The 24,050-nt window shown below is 44.5% G+C and overlaps 1 protein-coding gene across 2 annotated transcripts in view; it reads left to right on the top strand.

Annotated features, from left to right (window-relative positions):
* The first annotated feature begins 1,360 nt into the window (after positions 1 to 1,360).
* LOC146035777 (uncharacterized) overlaps positions 1,361 to 24,050 on the top strand; it is a 53,939-nt gene continuing 31,249 nt past the window's right edge. For both annotated transcript variants that reach the window (XM_083159410.1, XM_083159409.1), the window contains exons 1-8: positions 1,361 to 1,583; positions 5,711 to 5,771; positions 9,494 to 9,716; positions 14,292 to 14,425; positions 15,750 to 15,936; positions 18,269 to 18,303; positions 21,307 to 21,425; positions 23,433 to 23,540. In XM_083159410.1, coding sequence (XP_083015536.1) covers positions 1,407 to 1,583; positions 5,711 to 5,771; positions 9,494 to 9,716; positions 14,292 to 14,425; positions 15,750 to 15,936; positions 18,269 to 18,303; positions 21,307 to 21,425; positions 23,433 to 23,540 — 1,044 coding nt within the window. In that variant the 5' untranslated portion in view covers positions 1,361 to 1,406. The remainder of the gene's footprint in view (positions 1,584 to 5,710; positions 5,772 to 9,493; positions 9,717 to 14,291; positions 14,426 to 15,749; positions 15,937 to 18,268; positions 18,304 to 21,306; positions 21,426 to 23,432; positions 23,541 to 24,050) is intronic.

Below are 24,050 nucleotides of genomic sequence, written 5' to 3'. Positions count from 1 at the left end.
TACTACCTCACAGCGCTGGGTTCGATTTCCACCATGGCCCTAACTGTGAGGAGTTTGTATATTCTCCCCGTACTTGTGTGGGTTTCCTCTGGGTACTCTGGTTTCCCCCACAATCCAAAAATATACTGGTAGGCTAATTGGCTCCTAACAAAATTAACCCTAGAATGTCTGTGTGTGCATGTACATGTGGTAGGGAATATAGATTATAAGCTCCACTGGGGCAGGGACTGATGTGAATGTTCAGATATTCTCTGTAAAGCGTTGCGGAATATATGCGCTATATAAGAAACAGTTTATAAATAAATATTAAAAATTATGCACTGACCTTGAATGCCAAGCAATCATGTCCTTGCACATATTTAGTGCCGTTACATATCATGTCTCCAGTAGTGCCAGTTACAGATACCCCCAGTAGTTTTTTAGCAAAAAAAAAAAAAAAATTAAAAGAAGTACATTTTGGAGACTATAATGGATAAACGGATATTTGGATAAGGGATACTCAACCTGTGCCAGTTTTGGACATATGAAATGTAGGCGGGCAGCAGATGGCGCTGTGGGAGAAGGAAAGTAGCACTGAATGAAGGTAAGCAAAGGGAAGCTTGGACTGAAAAGCTAAAAGAAGGAAACAAACAAGGTAATTACAAACGAAAAATAAAAAAAACTATCCAGATTTTCTTGAATGCATTTCTTTCATTAGTCTTTATCTCTTTTTGCCATTTTCAGCTGTTTTAACAAAGTACATCGGTCAAAAAAGACTTAAGCGTTTGGGATTCCAGACACAGGATAACACGGTACAATCCAGCATGAGATTTTGACTATATAGTCAAAATCGTAAGCAGATCGCACAGTTTACCTTGTGATCCCGATGCGCGCTCCCGTGACAGCACAAATCGAAACCCAGATAGACAGGGCAGCAATGACTATATAGTGCAGATTGTATGGATTGTATGTAAAAAGTACAGAGATAGCAAAGATTGTATAGCACTTGATTAAGTCGAATAGCAAGGTAATCTCACCGTGTGTACTCACCATAACACATACCTCCCAACATGAACCTCTCAAGTAGGGACAGAATGCTCTATTTATGGACTTCCCCTTAATGTATGATTGCTATCACCTGTGATTAAACACCTTTCTTATCCATTAACCTGTGTAACACAGGTGATGCTAATCATACAGTAATAAGAGGCTGAGTAAAGTCCAGAACAGAGTATTGTGTACCTCCTGGCATGGGTCATGTTGGGACTTGGGAGCTATGTTAACATAAACAAGCTTGTCCCAACTCTCTGCAATGGGCTCTCTGCGCTCCCTGGCGCCCTCTGCTGGTAATGACACTGCACATATTTCAAAACAGAAACTATTCTGAGCTCTAGACGAGTTGCTGCTTAAGTTGTAGCTGCTCAGTTATGTTCTCTCTCGGACGGTTCCAAGGTCCAGTCAGCCGGCTCTGGGCTGGGGCAGTGAGCACTGTCGCTATGCTATGGAATATTATGTCTGGCTTCATAGGGCAAATCAGGCATAACAATCCTCAGGCGATCACCAGCGAGGAGACATCTGGAACTCACACAGAACGCGACTGCAAGGTACTGAAGCTCATATATACAGTCGTGGGTTAGATGTTTATGTATTGATCATAGTTAAGTTATTAATAGCAATTACTACTTTTCAGTGACCGTTGTTTTACAGACATATCTGTATTTTGTACTGCACTTTTGTGAATGACTTTGAAACAATTCTCACCTAAATAAAGGCGTGCAGCTTTGTTTCCCTTATAGAACCAGAATAACAGGTTGTCAACAGTAGGGTATCTGGGTATTTATTTGAACAATACAATATATATAGTATTCTATGCTTATTTTGTTAATATTATCCAACCTGGATGCGACCCTGTTGACATTCCTTAGGCAGGTGGCCAAACCCGACTTATTCCCAGGACGTCCACGTCACTGCACTGTGATGAGATCATCTCTTTCTATGCTGTGTAAACAGATCGACCTAGGTCACCCTTTTACACCTGAGCCGTTTCCATTTACAAAAACCCAATGTTGACATGCAATAACTAGGAATTTTCGTGTCAGTGGAAAATGGGTTTCAGTTAACCAAATAAGTGTATGCATGACACAAATGTAGGTATGAAATAAGGGATTAGGTAAAAAAATGAAATTGGTCCAGACCCTGGACCAGACTGGCATTTTGCAGCAAACTTTCCCTGTCTGGGGGTGCCAGTAACAGGGGAGGCTTGGAGGGATTACAGCCTCCATGTATGGTCCAAACCATTCCGATTATTTCCCCATCCCCAGACCATTCAGGGAGGCTGTACTCTCTCCCTCCCCGGTGACAGCTGTCAAAGCCACCACCAAACCCTCTTCACTTTCCCCAGACTGCGAGTGAATTGTGAAAATATTGATATTTGCTATTCACTGCAAATCCATACACAATTCGCTTACATCAAATGAACTTTCTAGTCTGTGCAAATGTGAGAAAGTCTGACTCTTCCACAACTCTGCGACAGAGACAGCCAAACTGAGGCCCGCAATGACGTAACACGCCATACCTTAAAATGCCTGGGAATGCCTACATTTTTCTGACACTCCCAGAAAATGGTAGGTGTGTGTGATACTGTATATATATAGTACGGTGAAAGATAGACGTGTCACTCCAGGGGACTTTAGAAGAAGTTTTTATATTCAATATCAAATGAACAAAGTTACATGGTATGGGTCAACGTTTCGATACACTGTGGTATCGTTATCAAGACAACATGTAACTCACATATATGCCCGCACGGCGGCGGGACCACAGATATATATAGAGAACATAAGAAGCATTACTTACTGATTCCATGTGAGACAGACCGGCAGCTGGGTGCGGCGCGCACACCCCCTGTCACTGAGGCAGGAGCGCGCACACCTGACGTCCCCACAAGTCGGGACTAAACCAATGCATGCATACATGATAATGGCATAATGCAAAAAAGCTAAAAAGTACAATGGTGTGCGCCTGAGCCAGTGTCGATGCTACAGAGGAGGGCTATGAAAGGAAGGGGCCGGGTCGCACCACAGACAACAGGCATACAGGTGGACACTTCCAGTAGTGAGCAGTAAGGGGACTAAATGTCACCAAAGTCGACATTTGGATAAGTTGACATGCGCTCAAGTCGGCACTGGGGGTTAAAGGAAAAAGTTCCTGTTAGGGGATCTAAATGTCACCAAAGTCGACATGTGGGTAAGTCAACATGAGCTCAAGTCGGCCCTGGAGGTTAAAGAAACAAGTTCCAGTTAAGGCAGGCGATCGTTCAAGCCATATGGTTTGACAGTGTTAAGTTTGTATATCCACTTCGCCTTGAGCCTCAGAAGGAGGCCCTCACGGTCGCCCCCTCTTGGCAACAAGGGTATATGGTCGATCAGCACAAATTTGATGTCCGCTACTGTGTGTCCAGCATCAAGACAGTGCCTGGCCACCGGTTGGTCAGCTTTCTTGGTGGAGATGGCATTACAATGCAGCAGGGCCAACGCCACCACTAGGCAGCTCTAGGTATTTGCCTAGGGCGCCGGCACCTGGAGGGCGGCAGTTCGCCCCTCACCCCCAGCGAACTGTGTAAAAAAATTGCTGCCCCGGCGTCCCTGCAGTGCTGGGGCGGTCAGGGGTGTCCGTGCCGTAGGGGTACCTGCGGCGCTGTCATGTGTATAAAGCTGGCTGCGGCCGGCGGGGTCCCTGTAGTTAATAGCAAATAACTAGCGCTATGCACGCGGCGGCGCGGGAAGCGCTAGTTATTTGCTATTCACTACAGGGACCCCGCCGGACGCAGCCAGCTTTATACACATGACGGCGCCGCAGGTACCCCTACGGCACGGACACCCCTGACCGCCCCAGCACTGCAGGGACGCCGGGGCAGCAATTTTTTTTACACAGGTACCACCACCCCCCCCCCTCCCTCCCCCCGGCACCGGGGCGCCCCCACCCCGACTCGCCTGGGGCGCTCCGGTGCCTTGCACCGGCCCTGCAATACAGCCATATTTGGACAATAAAGTTATTTCAAAGATAAAACAGCAAAGCATGAATATTTTATATATATGTATAAAATATTCATGCTTTGCTGTTTTATCTTTGAAATAACTTTATTGTCCAAATATGGCCGCACATTGTTAATTGTTCATGTATAATGCAAAACATTCTGTATCGTGAAATGTCACACCTGTTGAAAAAATGAATGGTAATTACTATTGCCGCACCTTAAGAAATTCTAATTGGTCACTCTACATCTTTAAGTCCTGAGCTGCCCGTCTCCAACCACGCCCTCTGACGAAGTTTGATACGAAACACGTTAGGGCGGGGTTGGTGACGTCAGCTCTACCTGTGCCCGGCTTCTCCTGCTGCATCCACGCTCACAGTCTCCGACACGCCGTCTCCCTTGGTGGTCAGCCGGCGGCTCGCCTGAGGTCCTGCGGTGCTTTGGAAGGTGGTAGGAGCTTTGTCTGGTTGTTTAATATTGAACCTTGTGGTAACCAGCCCACAGCAGTTACCCGCTCGGTACGGGTCTTCATTGATTTTATATACCTTACACAATTTTGTGTTTTATCAATAAAAAAACTGTTTTACACTATGAAGCGCACCTCAGCTTGTTTCTAAACATATATATATATATATATATATATATATATATATATATATATATATATATATATCATGCCTGGCTTGCTGTGGTGACACACTGATCTCTGTAGCTGTCTTGAAAACGGCCCTCCGGGGTTGAAACGTTGACTATGCCTGTCTACTATTCCTGAATAAAAAAGCGTTGTACCTACTGTGGTGGTGAGTGCCCTCTCTGGCCTAAAAACCGGACTGTTTGCTACTTTTGGAAAATTTCCCTTTCCCTAGGAGAGCACCCCGATTTCTGCAAATATTTCTGGATGGGAGTGCAGATCCCTGGACTGTATATATATATATATATATATATATATATATATATATATATATATATATATATATATATATATATATATATATATATATATATATATACATATATATATATATACATATATATATATATATATATATATATATACTGTATATATATCATTTGCAAAGCAAGCTTTATATTATTTTACACAAATTTGCAAATATTTGTTTTAACAAATAATTTGCCTCATGTGTAAGTCTTTATTATACTGTATATTATCCTTTGCTTGCCACATATTGGATGTTGCAGTTGCACAGAAAGCCATAAAAATGGTATGAATATTTCAATAAAATATTTGTTAGTTTCAGCAAGCATGTCATTATGACTTTTCAGTCAGGCTAAACTTGGTTCAACCACCAGCAATGATAATAAGTCTTGGACAATACCATTTCTGATTGAGCTTTGGGGCTTGATGGGCCATTTTAAAAGATTTTTTTTTGTTAATAAAGAGGATCTCAAAGCCCACATCTGGGTTCTCAATTACAATGGATATACCAAAACCACTACTCGTATGCACATGACAGAGGTTGTAAAGAAGTGACTATTCCCACTCTACGCTGTGTCTCTACGACGGTTGGTTATTGCTCCACTGCCTTGCAGATTGCACTGAATTTGGATTTTTTAACAGTGGTAAAAAAATAAGTTAACAAATATTTAGTCTACTGTAGCACAGTTTAACATATAGATTCATTTTTAAAAGATAGATAAGTCTGTTTTTTGATATGATCGTTCTGATTCTTTTTACAGGGGAGTGAAGACATGGTTGACTTTTTTATTAATGATGCACTGAAAGAATCTCTGGATAAAGGTAGAAATGTCTTTTGTATTCAAATTTCTACTTAGGAAAAAATATAGTATTATACTGTATATACAATGGCAATATATTGAACAGCATCGCTCATTTTGGCCTTTCTTAGCGATGTTGTGCCTAAGTGTGCCCCCAAACAAAGGAGAGAACTTTTTCTTTTTCCCCTTGAATCTGTACAATTTCTACTCTCAGGGGGGCACCTCCACATGAGTAACTCAAATTGTAACATCCGAACCAGTTGATATCTCTGTCTACTGTGGATCCATTATCCAAAACGTTTATTCTGTTATTCCCTCTACTGGTACTAGGTGTAACTTGTGCGCGGGTTTTCCAACTTTCCCTTTTCCCTATTGATAAGATTGTATGCCTGTCTGAAAAATGTACATTTACGGCCTGATTCAGAGTTGATTGCAAAGCAATTTTTTTTTAAATGGGCAAAACCATGTGCACTGCAGGTGGGGCAGATGTAACATGTGCAGAGAGATTTAGACTTGGGTGAGTTATTTTGTTTATGTGCAGGGTAAATACTATGGACCTTATTCTGGTTGCCTCAATGGTGGCGTAGTACGCATACGCATTTCTGCGCATGTGCACACACCCAGGACAGCGGGCGTGGGGCAGAGAGGGGTGTGGGATGGTGGGCGACCCAATTAGCATATGGGAACGCCCAGCGTTTCATGGGCGTTCCCATGAGAGTGCTGGGCGTTCTCATGATGTGGAAGGTTTCCTGCTGCCCTGTGAATGGATGTTACTGTGTAACATCCATTCGCAAACCTCTGCGAGCGAGTTGCCCTTGCGAATGGGTGGCCCCAGCCAACCATTCGCAAGGCGGGGTTTGGTAGACTCGAAAGGCTGCGTTATTTTTACACTGCAGTTTAGATTTCAGTAACTCTCTCTGCACATGAAGGGGTTTATTCACGTTCATTCGGTCCTCCGTGCATTCGCACACAGGACCGATGTGCAGGGGGCGGAGAAGGGCTGCCCCATCACCATATGGGAACGCCCAGTGTTACATGGGTGTTCCCATGAGAATGATGGTAATGAGGCAGTGACGCGGGTGCGCCCATTTCCTTCCCAGCATGCACGCATATGGAAGTGACTTGAAAGTCGCTTTTATATGCGTGTACCCTTCCACATCTTTCGATGGTCGGCAATCATCAAAAGATGTGGGAGGTTACCCGCGGCATACGAATGCATGTTTATGCTAAACATCCATTCGCAGGCTTTGGTGGATTTGAAAGGCTTCGAATTCGCAGCCTTGTGAATCAACCAGAATAACCCCCTAAATATGCCCCACCTGCAACATGGTTTTGTCCATTTGAGAAAGATTTTGCAGTTGCAATCAACTCAGAATTATTATCTTTTATTTATATGAAGCCATAAGGGTTCCACAGCAAACAAAGACTTAGAGGCAGTTGCAGCAGGGGACGGGACACTGACACAGGGCCGGCGCTACCCACTCAGCAGCTCCTGCAAAGCATGCTGAAAAGGCGCTGTCTACCTCCCTGCTCTGCTAAAGCTGCCTCAGCCCTCATTGTCATTGCCGCCCGCAGCGCCTGTCTGACAGTAGCCAGCAGTATGGAGAGGCTGAGCAGCTCCCTGCACCGCGCACACACTGTCCTCCTCCTGCGACCTGCCCCCTCTTCCTCACTGACTTTTGCGCTGAGGCATGTAGCGCTGTGAATGCCTAGATGACATGTCATGTCCGGATCCGCCCCCTACCCATTGCTCCCTGCGCCTGTCAGCTGTCAGTCAAATGACGAACAAGCAGCAGCGCCGCCTCCCCTTCCTTCCCTCTTCTCAGTGTGCTGTGCCAGTGCCACTGCCAGTCCTCAACACTCCGCCCCCTCTATCTCCTCCCCTCTTCTTCCATTTCCTCCTTCTCCCCCTCCTTTCCCCCTCAGTCACGAGAGGGGTGTAGTGGCATCCTCAGTGTTCTGCCTACGCAGATAGAAGAGGAGGGACTGCACAAGATTTAAACAGTAAAAGAACAGGGAGTCTTTTATTATACATGTTTATAACAATTTTTTTAATAATTGTAGATTTTATCATATTAATTTAGACACTTTTTAAATAATGGGCTGGGTTATGTGCCTAAAGGTGGCCATACACGCTGCAATCAGGCATCACATCGCACAGAACAAAAAGTATGTGCTGCACATACTTTTTGTACTGCTTTCAGATTGCATCGCACACACATTGCATGCATGCTGTGCGATACGATCTAGCCCATAACGCATGCGATTCTCGCAGCGTGTATGGGCACCTTTAGTGCCTGCAACATTTTGCGGACACAGCACTGAGATGGTGTATGCATACATGCACCCGAGATCCTCCATAGGATTGCATACACTCCCACAATCAGGCTGCAGCTTGTTGCAATGGCAATGTGAAAGGGCGCAAAATGTATGGTTTGCAGGAGGGCGCCGGACACCCTAGCACCGGCCCTGCTGACTGACACAATTAATAGGGTGGCAGAGATATAGTCTAAGAAAAGCACATGAGGAGAAAGGGTCCTGCTCGTGAGAGCTTACATTCTAAAGGCACTTAGTTGTTGGTTGCACTCCATTTCGAGCATCAAGGGTTAAAAAAGATCAATCCAATTATTTCCTAGCATTTCCAATTATTTCCTAACAGGTGTGTAGTACAATAATCTTCCTTTTTATTAGTTGAAGTGCAATAGTACAAAAGACAGTTGTCGAGGAAAAGGGCAGAGATAATGCAGCTCTGACCATAAATATGTTCCATTTAGAATGCCATAAATCTTTTAAATAAATTAGTATTTTTTAAGAGCATTTTACCATTTAATATGATGACATTTGGTCTTAATTGTTGCAGAAAACTAAAAAAAGATATACAATACATAAATATTAGTTAATTAGAAATATATTTAAAAATGATCTGTGTTGCCAGATTCACAAATCCATCATTTTACAAATATTTAGCCTTTTTTTCTAGCAATGAGGTGAAATCTATTGTCACAGAAGACTTATGTCATTTCTGTACATGACACTTCTGGGTAGGGAAAGCTGGTAATAAGGATGGGGGAAGTTGGGTTAAATGAGAGACAAGGGAAAGGGTGCAGAGGAAGAGATCAATACAGTTTATAGATGACTGGTTAAAGGGGAGAGGCCACCAGGGTCCAGGTAGCAGCCCCAATAAATTCCAAACAAGTATCTGAAGTTTCCTGCAGCCGCCCTTTTTTTTTTTTTTGTTTCAGTTTTTATTTAAAACAGAAAAGATACCTTTAGAATGTAAGCTCTCGCGAGCAGGACCCTCTCTCCACGTGTTTTTTTTTAGAATATATATAATCTATCTGCCACCCTAATATTAGTTTCAGTGTCCTGTCTCCTGATGCAACTGTCTTTATTCATGTTAATTACTGTATGTGGTGAGGGATAGAATTAGCTTCTGTTTGTACACATTTTATAAATAGTAAGACCCAAACAATAGTTTTACTTATAATACTGACCAATTTTCAATTTGAATTACTTTTGGACCACCAACCTAAGGCACCCCTGCAAGTGTTCCAAGTATGGACACTTGGCTCCAAATCATGTGACAGCTGAATAGCCAATAAAAGCCCATTTTGAGATCTGGGTAAATCTGGGCCTGCACATCCCTAGTCCCAAGGCACAGCAGGATGCCACAGCACACAGTTTGGTAACCACTGGATTAAGATATTACAGAGCATGCCTAACTACAGCATTGTATCTTCACAGTATCAGAAGCCATTTACAAGGTGTGCATTTCAGTATGGCATCGTCCACCGGAGACCGTGAGGAATCAGCCTTTCTATAAAGAAATAAGCACTGGGATACAAGATACGTTTTTCAATATAAAAAGGAAAGCATGGCATATGGAAGATTATTTACTAATTATAAGCATCGCTAATGGTTTGATTGATCATTTAAAGAAATTCAGAACAAAGAAACGGACATACAAGTAAGGACTTTATGGGTTTCCGGCATTGCCCCGAACTAACTATGGGGCAGATTTATTAAGCTTGGAGAAGAGATAAACTGGAGATAAAGCGGAGAAAAGGTAAAAGGAGATAAAGCACAGCCAATCAGCTGTGTTTGAAAAAGACAGTTGGGAGTTGATTGGCTGTGCTTTATCTCCTTTTACCTTTTCTCCGCTTTATCTCCAGTTCATCTCTTCTCCAAGCTTAATAAATCTGCCCCTATAACTGGCACGAGAATTCTGTGCCACTGTATAGTAGGTACAGCACAATCATTGCACTGATCAAGCATTGGTGCGATGTGTCAAGCATTGGAGAGAGATAAAGTGAAGAAGTTGCCCAAAGTAACGCATCTGCTTCTAACTGTCGTTTATCTAGTGGAGTATTTAAAATTACATTACATAGGAGTAGCAGTTTCTAACTGCCCCATGGCCAGGGTGGGTGTGGTATGGGCCTCCAACAGTGGAGATCCCGTCGGGTACCCCCACAAGGGAGAATAGCCCCTGTGTGTCGGTATCCCCCCTGTCGGAGCACCAGCAGTCAGGATACTGACTGTCGGGATCCCCACTGTCGGAGTGTCATCCGGCACCCCGCCAGGGCTTTAATGTGGTCCTGGGGATGTGGTGGAAATCATTTACCCGAACACCCCCCCCCCACCCTCACCCCTCATTAGGCAGAGCCTAGACCAGTGCCAGAGGATTTGTGCCCTACCACCCATAAAGGAATAATGGTCCCACAAGGAAGGGGTGTGGTCACACAGTAGTAACTTCATTTAAATTTACAACATACAGTAGCACAATCATATACATATTACACCACATGTAGTACCCGTGGTTCATATTAAATCACTCAGCAGTGCCCCTTATACATATAATATCCACAGTGGTACTCAGGGACTGGCTGGCAACTTTTAGCCTAGGGGGCAAGTCCAGAGCACACCCCCCCCCCCCCCCCCCACCTCCCTGGGAAAAATAAAATATTGCAGCAAGTGGGCTGAGAATAATTCAGTAAGAGGATGAGGGCGGAGCTACGATCGCAATGCGTGATCAGACAAAAACAATTCAAACATTTGCACCAAATGAGGGTGAGGTGAGGGGGCGGGGGCTGCTAAGGGCTGGGAAACCCCCCGCTCCCCCTGTATAATAATAATAATAATAGGACACCACAGGGTGCTCCCCCTGCATAATACCAGGACACCACAGGCTGCTCCCCCTGCATAATAACTGGACACCACAGGCTGCTCCCCTTGCATAACAGGAGGACAACACAGGCTGCTCCCCATTTATAATAACAGGAGGACACTACAAGCTGCTCCCCCTGCATAACATCAGGAGGACACCACAGGCTGCTCCCCCTGCATATTAACAGGAGGACACCACAGGCTGTAAATGGCAGAAATATTATATATTTGTTATTATCACCTGTCCTAAACTGGTACTTGTGAATTATCCGGGCTGCCGATTTTGTCCTTAAGTTTAGTTAACTTAAGGACACCCGACCGACGCGATGCCCGCGATTTACCCCCAAATCGCGGGCATCGCATCGGTCGCGGCCGTTATAAGGGGCCGCGACGCGACCGACGCGATGCCCACGATTTCCCATAGACAGTAATGTTAAAAGACGCGATGGACCCGATTTCCCATAGACAGCAATGTTAAAATTATTACAGTAATGTGAAATGATGTGCAAAATAAAATGACAATGTGAAATGGGCCAATATGGCCATATCACATTGGATATGTTTTAAAAAAAAATGTTTCATGGCCCCCCACCACCGTTAACGCCACCCCGACCTTTTCATACCCCTACTATCCACGTCGGCGTGGAGTTGAGAATAGAAAGTGGCGAGCGCAGCGAGCCACCGAGCCCGAAGCGTGGCGAGCGCAGCGAGCCCCCCGAGGGAACGCGGATACCTTCACAGGTATCCGCGTCCCCTCGCGGGCTTCACATGTGTCCGCGTCCCCTCGCGGGGCACGCTGCGCTCGCCACGCTTCGGGCTCGGTGGCCCGCTGCGCTCGCCACACTTTCTATTCTCAACTCCACGCCGACGTGGATAGTAGGGGTATGAAAAGGTCGGAGGACGTGTACCGACGCCCCTCGCGGGCTCGCTGCGCTCGCCACGCTTCGGGTTGGCGTCAATAGCGGGGTGGCGTTATCGGGGCCATGAAACATTTTTTTTAAAACATATCCAATGTGAAATGGCCATATTGGCCCATTTCACATTGTCATTTTATTTTGCACATCATTTAACATTACTGTAATAATTTTAACATTGCTGTCTATGGGAAATCGGGTCCATCGCGTCTTTTAACATTACTGTCTATGGGAAATCGCGGGCATCGCGTCGGTCGCGTCGCGGCCCCTTATAATGGCCGCGACCGACGCGATGCCCGCGATTTTTCAGGCGCGATGAAAAAATCGGCAGCCCGGATAACTCACAAGTACCCCTAAATTTTGCCAGTCTCCTCTGGGTCTGTGCTGCTGCGGCTCCCACTTCTCAGGCAGGCATCTCCCTGCGCTGTGGCGCCGCTACCAAAGCAGGCTCCTTGAGCCCGAGCGCCACCGGCTCCACCACTGTCAGCAACACACAGGATGGAGCCGCGCTAACACTCTTCCTCTGGGGAGTGTTACACAGCGCCCAGACTCACAGCAACAGCAGCCCCCCAACCACTCCTGGGCCAGCCTCCCCAGCACCAGTTCCTGCTCTCCTGTACACAAAAAACACACAAGATTTTAGCAGCGCTCTAATTAATGAATGAATCATTGTGATAAAAAGTTTACAATTTAATGTTTAAAAAATGCTACATATAGAACACTACAAGGGTACAAGGTTGACAAAGCTGGCATTAGCCCAGGGAAATGCGTTGGTGGTGCTGTTCTTGGCTAATTCGATCCAGAGAAAACGTGTGACCAATACCTGCTCATTCATCTGACCACGGGTCCATCAAACAGTGGAAGTCTCCGGCTAAAATACCTGCAAATTTGAATACAAAGCGCCACGAGGTTGGAGTCAGGCTCACAACAACAGCCACTCCCTCGGTGGGCGCACAGGAGATTATATTGCCGTATTACAAAGACTCCAACTTTACTGGGACCATCGCATTGTGGACAGTGCAGGACATACTTATATCCCCAATTGGGGCCCATCCATCCACGTGAGATCTGATCATTCAGCCATTGGTTTATTTTACCATTTTTAACTCACACAATGACACGTGTTATAATCTATGCTAAAGTGTTTACCCTTGTAGTGTCCTATATGTAGCAATTTTCAAACATTAAATTGTAAACTTTTTATCACATTGATTCACTCATTAATTAGAGCGCTGCTAAAATCTTGTGTGTTTTTTGTTTGATATCTTTATGGGACTTGACCCTTCCACCTAGCAGCTGCTCCCAAATAGCTCTAATCAAGTGCTCCTAGGGGACAGCAATTATTGCTGACCCCTCAGTGTTTTTCTCCTGTGCACAGCCTTACCTATCAGCCTCCTCCGCCGCCAGCACTGGCTAGGGTCTAACGTGATTGCAGCGGCTCCCCTTTGCGGTGGCTGTCCCGCTGCTTCGTTCCTGCTCCTCACCAGTCACCTCCTCCTCACCGGCTCCCGCATCTCTGGCCTTTCCTCAGCCTGCCCGACTCTTCCATAATGCCAACACGTCAGACGCAGGGGTGGACGGAGTCAACGTCATCTGCACTGAGGAAATGTCCTCAGTGCAGGGGGCCGGTGGCCATTTTCCTGTAGCCCCGGCCATGTTCTGGAAGCCGTGGCCAGCGCAGGAGGGCTGGAGGAGGTGGACAATGTGCAGGATCACCAGATGGTGATCCAGTGAAGACCGCAGCCAGTAACTGGTAAAGCGGCCCGAGGGGGCCCAAGGCACCCTGCCCCCCGGCCCAGGCCGCCCCTGGTTGTTGTGCTGCTACTACTAATCTGTCTCTGTCACTCCATCATCTCACTGTCAATGTCCCTTAGCATCTCCATGCCCTGTGTCCCTCCAGCATCTTTCCCACCTCTGAGTCCCTCCAGCCCCCTCTCCCCCTGTCTTCAGCAAGCACAGAGCCTGTCATCACATTCTGTGCCAGAAGGAGAAACCACCGAAACAGGCTTTTCTGTTGGTATAATGGTTCATGGCTGTGGAAGAGGTGGAACTCAGTTCCCCCTACCAATAGAGGCGGTGGAACTCAGTTCCACCCTGTTCCTCCTCACTTTAACCCCTGCCCGTGGCATATTTGGCTCATTTCTGAAGCCTCAAGTGTTTCACATTAGAATTGTTCTGCCTGGAAAGGTTATTGCTTTATCTACTCAGTCTTCAATCACACATATCTAGGTGCATAGGTGCGTGTGCCAGCAGATGCAGGTGAAATAATTAATCTACAATAGTTACAAAGAAAGTTGAGGGGGTTATCCCCTCGTTATACATGCATCAAGAACCCTCGTTCTACAGGAGGAATTTAAAATCTGATTGGTTGTCAGCTGGCATGGGGGATGGCTTAGTGCAACTCTGCTTTTAATGAAAAGTTCGTAAAACAAACTCCCTTTAATTATAATTTATATATCTTTCAGATATAATTCGCGAGAAGAGGAAGTTAATTTCCTTAGAGAACAATCAGAATGTCTTTTGTTATATTGGCTACCAGAATCACTGAGGAAATCTAGATTCACGTTTGTGTTCTTAACTCAAATTCTATCAATAAATGGTGAGAATTTATTGGTTATTTCTAAGCATTTCAACGTTATTTTCTAAGATTTAGTAACAATCATAAATAAAATATGAAACCATATACTTATCTTAATTCTAAATTATGTATATTGGAGATTAAAAAAAACCTTTCACATAAAAAAAAAGTGGTGAGTGAATGATGGTGTTTTAATTCATTTTTTTAATTGGAACAGGTGTTTTGGTATTCTGTTTACTGATATATTTTGTGAATAAAAGTGCAATGTCCAATTATAAAGTTATACATAATGTATCTTAAGCTATAAATGTAACAACACTTTTGCCCAATCCCCTTTTTAAATTACAGTACATCAGTTTTGCTGACTTTATGAATGCCCCTTACCCCTGGGAGTGGGCAGCCAGATCGGTACAGCAGTTGATGATTCAGGGGGTGGAGACAAGATGCTTTGGGGCGGGACATGGCTGCGTAATCATAACCACACCCCTGCTGTACAATGCTGAGTTTACCTGCATTGTACAGCAAGGGGTATGGCTACAATGACGTTATCAATAGCAAATTTCATTTCTGGGAGATAAGAAGTGCGACGTGATTTTCAGGAGCTTTCCAGCAGTACTAGGAAAGAAGGCAGTACATACGCAGTACATATGTGTATGAGGTTGTCATATGGATCAATAATCCCTGTTGTAATTGCTATGTAATGTTCTTTTCTTAGTTGTACAAAGAAGAATACACCATGAGCAAAGCAGAGGATCACTGATCCCTATTGAAAACTCTGTTCCCCGTGTTGTCTAGCAAGTTGTACACCTGTAAACACAAGGAATTAGGGCCAGACTAGAAAAATAAAGAGAGTATGGCACGCACAGTACACCAGCCACTGCAGTCACTTAATTGGCCAAAAGATGTATAAAGTGTCCTCTGTACTCTGGCTTAGCTTGTGGTTGTGTGTATCGTAGAAAGGGGTACCATTTAGTTGAATCAGTCTGTATGGGATGAGCTTGTAGAATGTGACTGTGAATGAGCCTTAAACAACTGCAACATACATATGCACCGTTCTTTGTGGTAAAGGTTCTGTTTGTAAATGGCTGCCACAATTGGTATGTAGTACATTGTACTGATATTTGAATTACCTATAAAACAGTTAAATATAATATATATAGCATTGCATATCATGGAAAGTTATAATATTAATTCAATGTAATAGGTTATTTGTCTGGCATGGGTATTTGTTAGTGACACATTGGTCTTGTTGGGCCTAGAGAGGCAGAGATCTCTTGCCCCCATTATATACTCTGCCTAAAACATTCCCTGTAAACAGCTGATTATTAACCTCCTTTTTGGTTAGTCTTAGAACCAGCCATCAATAACTTGGCAGACTTCAGCTACATCAACGAATTCATTGTGAAGTCTCTGGACAGTGAGCGAACCTCTAACCAAGATTTCCTCACATGTAAGGGGATGAAGGAGGAGGCCAGCAGCAGAGAGGAGGCTGTTTCTAATATAAGCATGGAGAGTGATCATATGGAACCCAGGTAACAGATTATTTGCTGGACACCGGATTCTTGCTTCCTAGTAACACTTCGCTCTCCAGTTCCTAAACACTTTTCTGGGTTTAAATGACAGCATCAACCTCAGCTTAGTTGTATTCAGTAAACAATAATGAGATATCTCTTTGCATTCATGGGAATATACTTAGTTACTTAGGGGCTGTTCCAGTGTCACGCAAGACAGCGGCCACATCAGCATCTGCTTGCCTGCTTGCTATTAGATGCGGATTTCCTCCTGCATTTAGGGTCAGCCGCATCCTCACAGTTATGTTTGCACATCATTTTATTTTGTATATATAAAGCGTAATCTAGCCTAGTTAGGTTTTAATTAATTGGTAAATATGTTTAAACTGTAATTATAAAATATGTTTCAACTCTACACATACATAGAGGTGTTATTGAAGAGGGCTACTAACAGGCCCATACTTGCATCATCCAAGTATTTTCAACGGCCGCACAGTAGTTTTGGAATGAAGGGCCTCAGAGTTAACTATTAACACTCGGATTACTGGTGATGAGCTGTAGCTGCGCTTAGATCAGGGCTGGGCAATAGCGGCCCTCCAGATGTTGATGAACTACACATACCAGCATGCCTTGCATCAGTTTCAGTATGGCCACATAGCAAAACTAATGCAAAGCATCCTGGGATGTGTAGTTCATCAACAGCTGGAGGGCCACTGTTGCCCAGCCCTGGCTTAGATAAATTCTCCCATAGGAACTTTTCCTAAGGAGTCCAACATATGTAATGCAAGTCTTTCCCAATGAGTGCCTCTGACGCCTGCTTCCCCAGGTGTACATGTGACCTTCCCTCTCCATGAGTGCTTCTGCCTCCTACCTCCCCAGGTGCACCTATTATCTCCCCATCCCATACATACCTCTGCCTCCTGCCCAACCAAGCACTTTAAATGTATTACTATAATGCCGAGACGGGAAAAGAATATAGGTTGTATGTAAATGTAAATTTAAAATTGCTCCCGTGTGAAGCTAGGGTGAGTTGTTAGTTCGGGGTGTATACAATGCGGCCGGTGAGGGGATTAAACATCAGGGATCACCGTTTAACCCCCACACCGGCCGATCACAGTATTCAACGGTCCGGGGGAATCGCAACGGTGAGGATTCCCCCAAACAGTGAGGCTTGCGGCTAATGCAAGGAGCCCGCTGTATTTAGCCGCGAGTCTCGCTGTTTTAGCGGCCGCACACGCCATTTTTCCCTCACTACAAAAACCAAGCGAGGGAGTTGAATACTGACGTAATTGCTCTAACTTGCTTATGAAGCCCTGTCCTCTTAAAATGATGGAGAGATCTGTACACAGATGGAATTGTGTGGATCTTCATGAAGTCATCATTGACAGTACTGACAATTATGATGGCGATATGGTTAAGGGGGAAATTTACTAAAGGAAATTTGTAAAAAAATAGGTGTATTTGTATCCAGAAATACACTTATTTTTGACATTTACTATCCCGAAAATACGGCAATTTGTATTCGTATTGATAGCACATCAATACGAATACCAATTGCCGTATTTTCGGGATAGTAAATGTCAAAAATAAGTGTATTTCTGGATACAAATACACCTATTTTTTTTTACAAATTTCCTTTAGTAAATTCCCCCCTAAATGTCTACTTCTTATTATGTGTGTTATTATTTTATATTTTTGAACATTTGGTTTGTGAGAAGCTATTTGAATGTCCTTGATAACTTCTTTATTAAAGAAATAACTGAAGGAAGAGGTATAACGATTTGTGCCTGGGGCAATCCTCCTCACCTCTCTGACTCATTTATTTAACACCTGTTGGGGTGTTGTAGTAATCCCTTAAAATAAGAGATAAACTATGTGAAAAACTACAGCTGTTTAGTGTGCTCTCATAGACTATAGTGCACCAGGCACACAAGCACTGATCCCTGATCCATCTAGGTGTTTCTCTGAAAACCCTTTCACTGCTGATGAAGTAGAATCTATGGGGCAGATGTATTAAGCCTTAACAAGAGATAAATCCAAGGGTGATAAGGAGAGATAAACGTCCAGCCAATCAGCTCCTAACTGCCATGTTACAGCCTGTGTTTGAAAAAAGTCAGTAAGGAGCTGATTGGCTGGACGTTTATCTCTCCTTATCACCCTTGCATGTATCTCTTGTTAAGGATTAATACATCTGCCCCAATGGTCCCAGAAATACAAAAGGATTTTGATTGATTGGCGAGCCCAGCATATGTGAGCAATTGTGGGGTAGGAGGGGTTTCGAGACAGCATCCCTGAGACCAGGTATATTATTTTTCCAATGATATTGATATATAATTTTATTTCTTATGTCTAGGAAGAAAAGCAAAAGTTTTATAAAGAAATGTCAACGTAAGTGATCCTTTAATGAAGAACAAATTGGGGTAGATTCTGAGGTGAAAACAATGCAAAAAAAAATGCAATCCCTTTCAGAACAATTCCAGATTCAACCCAGCTCAGACCCCTCTCACACTGACGGTTGAACCCAGTTTATTTCAGGATCCAGCCATTCACACTGGTCATGGATCTTCCTTGACCCTGGTCTATTTGGTTTTACAGTACATATTTGGAGATGATGGTGGGTATTCAGTCTGTGGCAGCACTAGTCTATTCAATGCTGCCATTTCTGACAGCATCAAAGGCTGTCGGTTTTGACTTTTTTAACAGTCTAATCTGTTTTGTCAGAAATGCCCATGGATTGTCATTTTCGCCGATCCGCGGACTTTACAACTCTTAATAGTCAAAACATTGAATTCTGCCTGTCGAGTTAGTCTCGGAAGCCAGTGTATTCCAACTGTTGGGACGTTCCATCAGTCGGAATCCTGGATTAACCTCCTGATATCCTCTCCAAGCGATACTGCAGGCAGCCAATCGGGTGGTATGTAGCATGACCTGGGTCAAACTGTTTACACTGCACCAGGGTTAATCACCTGTCCAACCTTGGTAGCTACTGCATAGCTAGGAGAAATCATTTGATGATCGGCACCATGGAATGATTTCTCCTGCAGCGGAGACATTTGAGGGGATGTGTCTTCGTTACACATCCCCTCGCATGTTAACGCAGGGATTCGGCGGCGGGGAGGCAGGTATTCAGCATGGCGGCGTCACTGGCCTTAGGTAAGCTGCCCAGAATCTCCCATGATGTCCTTTATGTACATTATGAATTTCACTCTATTTTACGGTCTGCCATACAATTCATTAATTGACTTATACAAGAGAAACTTTCCACCTAAAGGCCCCCATACAATAGGCAATTTACAGGGCCGGTGCTAGGGTGTCCGGCGCCCTCCTGCAAACCATACATTTTGATGCCCTTTCACATTGCCATTGCAACAAGCTGCAGCCCGATAGTGGGAGTGTATGCAACATGCGATCCTATGGAGGATCTCGGGTGCATGTACATGTATGCATACACCATCTCAGTGCTGTGTCCGCAGTGGGACACAGTGTGTGCACGGTGCAGGGAGCTTCTCAGCCTCTCCATACTGCCGCCCGCTGTCAGACAGGCGCTGCGGGCAGCGTGCAGGAGGCAGTGACAGTGAGGGCTGAGGCAGCTTTAGCAGAGCAGGGAGGGAGACAGCGCCTATTCAGCATGGCGCCTCCCTGCTTTGCAGGAGCTGCTGAGTGGGTAGCGCCGGCCCTGGCAATTTACATGCAATTTGGGCTCTTTCCTGGGATTGCGAGAAAGTTAAATGGTTAAATGCATGCTAATTTGTGCATGTGCTACCTTTTATTTAAAAATACTATTGTAAGCAGTATTTTAACTGTAAAACATTGTTCTGGGTTAATTCCGCAACAGACCTGGGCCTGAGGAAGCTGGACAAAGTGTGCATGCTCTTTCTATGTACTTGGTGTTCTATCCCTATCTTTATTTTACTGATTTGGAGTATTGGTCCTTATATTTGGGTTCCTGAAAAATACTTTAAATTATAAATGTATATGTGCTGCTGTGTGGTAGTGACGTCTGCCCCTAATTATTTCCTAGTCACACTTATACTTTTTGGCCAACATTGATTTATGTAGAAGTATTCCCCTACATGGGTCCATAGGAGCAGAAACCTCTCTCCCGTGGTAAAATCTGCCTCTGGCGTGCCGCAGAAATCACTGAGCAAAGAATTCAGGTGTTCCATGTTCCAGAAGATCTGCGCATGCGCACTACAATCTATTGTCTACTCTGCAACTGCGGAGGCAAAAGGAGGGGAGGCCCCATCATTACCTGTTTTTTTGTGCTACAATAAAAAATAATGGAACCAATGATATTTAATAGAATTTTGAACCACTTTGAATTTTTTATGCATCTCTAGTAAAAAATATAATGCAATCTGAACAAATAAAATAAAGGAACTGCAGGAAAACATGAAATGCAAGAAAATATTAGAATTTCAACCTTGGGTGTGTCTGGTAAAAAGGAGGGCATAAATGTGTAGTAACTGAGCAACTACATTCCTCTTCCATCCACGTCACCCCATGCCATCTTCCATTACCCATTGCCATCCCCCTGACACTATTTGCCATCCCCCACTGCCATCCTTGTTACCGCTGACTCTTCCTAGTTATCCTCTGCATCTCCATGCAGCTACTGCTTTAACCTCTCTCACTCTGCCAGCCCCATCACCCATTGTTTCCCAATGCCCCCCTCTGCCTCCCCATTATCCTATGCACCCTATTCCGCTCCCTAGTCACCCTCTGCCTCTCCTGTCTCTCTTTGCCTCCCTCTTCCATCACCCCTGTCACCCTCTACCATGCCCATCACCCTCTGGCACCCACTGCTTCTTCCTAGTCACGTTCTTTCTCCCCTCTGTTACCGCCCTCCCCCTTCCATAACCCAATACCACTCCCTAATCTCATATTGCTACTCTTTTTTTCTCCCTGCTAGCCACTGCTTCATCCTCTATCCCGCTGCCCCCTCTGCCTATCCCTGTCATTCACTACCTGCCCAGTCACCCACTGTCTCTTCTTGTCATCCACTGCCTCCCTGTCATCCCAAAAGCCTTCATAGCAGGTATAAGCTTTAACATTTACGCAAATGTATATAAAAAAAAACACATGCAAGGCAGGGTCTCTGAAAGGAGCCTGTCTCTGCAATGGTGTAAGAAATTAAATGATCACAGTAGAGGTCACTTCTGTTTTCGTAATCGTTTTTTTTTTTTATTGTCGGATGGGGCCCCAGAGCAAAATAGTTTGAGAACCCCTGTGTTGGATTATACGTGATCACATATTTGTAAATATCACACTAATGGACAGAAACCAGCAACGCTGGAATTAGCATTCGTGTTATAGGAGCTGGGACATTTTATATTTACAATGACAAATCTTTGTGATACTTTCTGTTTCTCTAACATTTCTCATTTGTAGGATTCCTAAGGCGTCCTAAAGGTAAAAGGCATAAACCTGCAGATAAGTCAGGATTCCGATCACACACAGCGGGCTGGGAAGAACCTGCAACAGATGACGTGGATGGATTTACCAACATGGTGAGTAACTGGGGAAAACCGTAGTGTCCACATGTTCTCTATGAGCATTTCTTCCCTCCCCAGCAGTATACTGTACATTGGCACCACTGACAGCATTGATGGCTGATGGAATTCAGGCTGTAACGTTAAGGACCTCTCAGGTAGCACAGTTAGTACCTGAATGATCGCAGGAGTTTAGGGAGATAAGAGGATGCTAAGTAAAGGCCTCCATACACTACCGCTATTTGGCCGACGGAACGGGTCGAGATATCGTTTGAAATCAGGGCATGCAGGTCTGACATCCAACCATTCCTCCCGACAGTGGGGAACAGAGGTCGCATGTGATCTATCACATGTGAAAGGACCACATGTGATGTATCGCATGCGACCCAGCCGCCCGGGAAGGTCCTGGGCAGCTCGTGGGGGATCGGCTGGGCATACAGTGTATGGCCAGCCTCAGTGCAGGAAAGAGAAGTAGGCTGATTATAGGCTGTACAGAGGAGACATTGTGGTTATATTAGGTCGACAATGTCAAGGTTGTCCCCAAATGGTCGACAGGCACATGTTAGATGACAAAAGGTCTACATGGAAATGGTAGACACATGAGAAGGTCGACATAAATTTTTTACATTATTCTAGTGTCAGCTTGTGGATTTAATCATCTGTCCCCCCCCCCCCAATTAGTGTACCACGTCTCCTTGCATGACTCGCTTTGCATGCTATGCTTCCGGACAGGTATCTCCAACTGCTACCGCTGCGCTCGGCACACTTGACACCTGTCAATTGTCCATGTGGATGGTACACTATGAAAAGTTCATGTTAAAATCCCCAGGTGACCTTTTCGTATGTTGACCATTGGTATGGTGATGATGTGGACATAATGATCATGTCAACCTATTGACTATGGACCTAAATAATGTTGACCTACTATCCTCTGAAAGAGATGTTAATATAGCACAGGCTCTCAAAGTCGGTCCTCAGGACCCCACTCAGTGCACGTTTTGCAGGTCTCCTCACAGAATGAAATAAAATAAATAGCTCCACACTCGGAAGGTTTTTTAAAACTTACAAGAAAAAAAGTGATTGCCCCTTTGAAAAGCATCCGAATTCGGCCGGCATCCCGCACTACCTTCGGACTCGGGCGGCATTACATTCCGTCCAAGATCTGCATTGCTACATTTGCTTTGACTGGTCATTTCAGAATCAGTACAGATATGGTTATTTGCTGTAAAAGCATTCAGTCTATGGGGCCCTAAGTAGGCAATGGTCAACATACCACATAAGAATGGGATAAACTATGCATTGTAGTCTAATGCCTGGTACACACCAGGACGACTAGGGCCCGATCCCCTCAATCTAGATCCAATTCCGACCAATTGGATGTAGATTGTGTGGTGATTGGGCCCTTTTCTGTCCTGGTGTGGACCGATACTGATCCGATGCGCAGTCCCGCGGGTTAGTCAGTCGTTATTGAGATCCTACCTGCTGCAGGTAGGATCAGAATAACGACCATACTGCCGGGTGCGGGTCGCCATTGGATCGGACCCGCTCACGGTACACATCGTGAGCGGGTCGTGCCCCCCCCCCCCCCACCCGCATCATCGTGAGCAGGTCTGAAGAAACGCTGACGACCCGCTCACAATGTGCATCGTGAGCGGGTCTTCGTGGTGTGTACCCTACATTAGTTACACATATTTTTATGTACTTTTGCTTAAATGCAAATCTTTACTGTTTGATATTGATGCTCTTTGTTGTATGCATTTTCACTTGCCTGTCTTCTACCTTTATAAACAAAAGACATTTAAAAAATGGGGGTAAACTTTTTGGACTTTTTCTACCAAGTGGGCACTTATCCTGTATTCCCGAAGCACCACTAATGGGCCAGAGAAGCTTAATCCCAATTATTGGAAAACAAGGGAGCTGTTGGGTAGTTTTGGTTACTTGCTGTGCACTTATTATTCTGTATTTATAACTCTGCAAATCACTCTACAGTATGTAATGTTCCTGTGTTTATTCATTTATAACCAGGACTCTAGTAACAGTGATAATGAGGATGATGATGATTTTAATACATCAATAGCTGACACTTTATTTCAAAAATGGAAAAAGGAAAATTGGACAGCCACAGTATTGAAGGTAAGCTATAATAAATGTAAGGAACTTTTTTGCTTGCTGGTTTGCTAAGCACAGCAGTATTTTGGAATCCTAAATCTAGTGTAATATACTTTGTACCAGTGGAAGTTTGTGTGGTCTTGCGCTTTAAGTTTAAGCAGCTCCTGTATTTTTAGTTATAGAATTCGCTGGGGGGGGGGGGGAGGAGCGCTCCCCCCCCCCCCCCAACGAATTCTATACTTTGTACCAGACTAAAGTAGTGGCAAACGCAGGATTTTTAGAGGGGGGTTTCCAAATGTAATCCAAAATCTCCCACTCTGCAGCACATTGGAGTAAAAAGGCCCATACACACTAGAAGATTTTCATTTCAAAAGACTTTGCCAAAATCTTTGAAAGATATATCTGTCACCAAAGTAGTGCGCACACACTGAGCTATTTTCCCCAAAGAGCAAGAGATTTTCAGGAGGCGAAGACTTTGCTGAAAATCTTTCATATAAAAAGCTATTTACATAATGGGCGAATTCCATTGGAGGG

Source organism: Crinia signifera, chromosome 9 (assembly GCF_055691185.1).
Source record: "Crinia signifera chromosome 9, ASM5569118v1, whole genome shotgun sequence".
NCBI lineage: Eukaryota > Metazoa > Chordata > Amphibia > Anura > Myobatrachidae > Crinia > Crinia signifera.
This window is presented reverse-complemented; position numbering and strand designations above follow the sequence as displayed.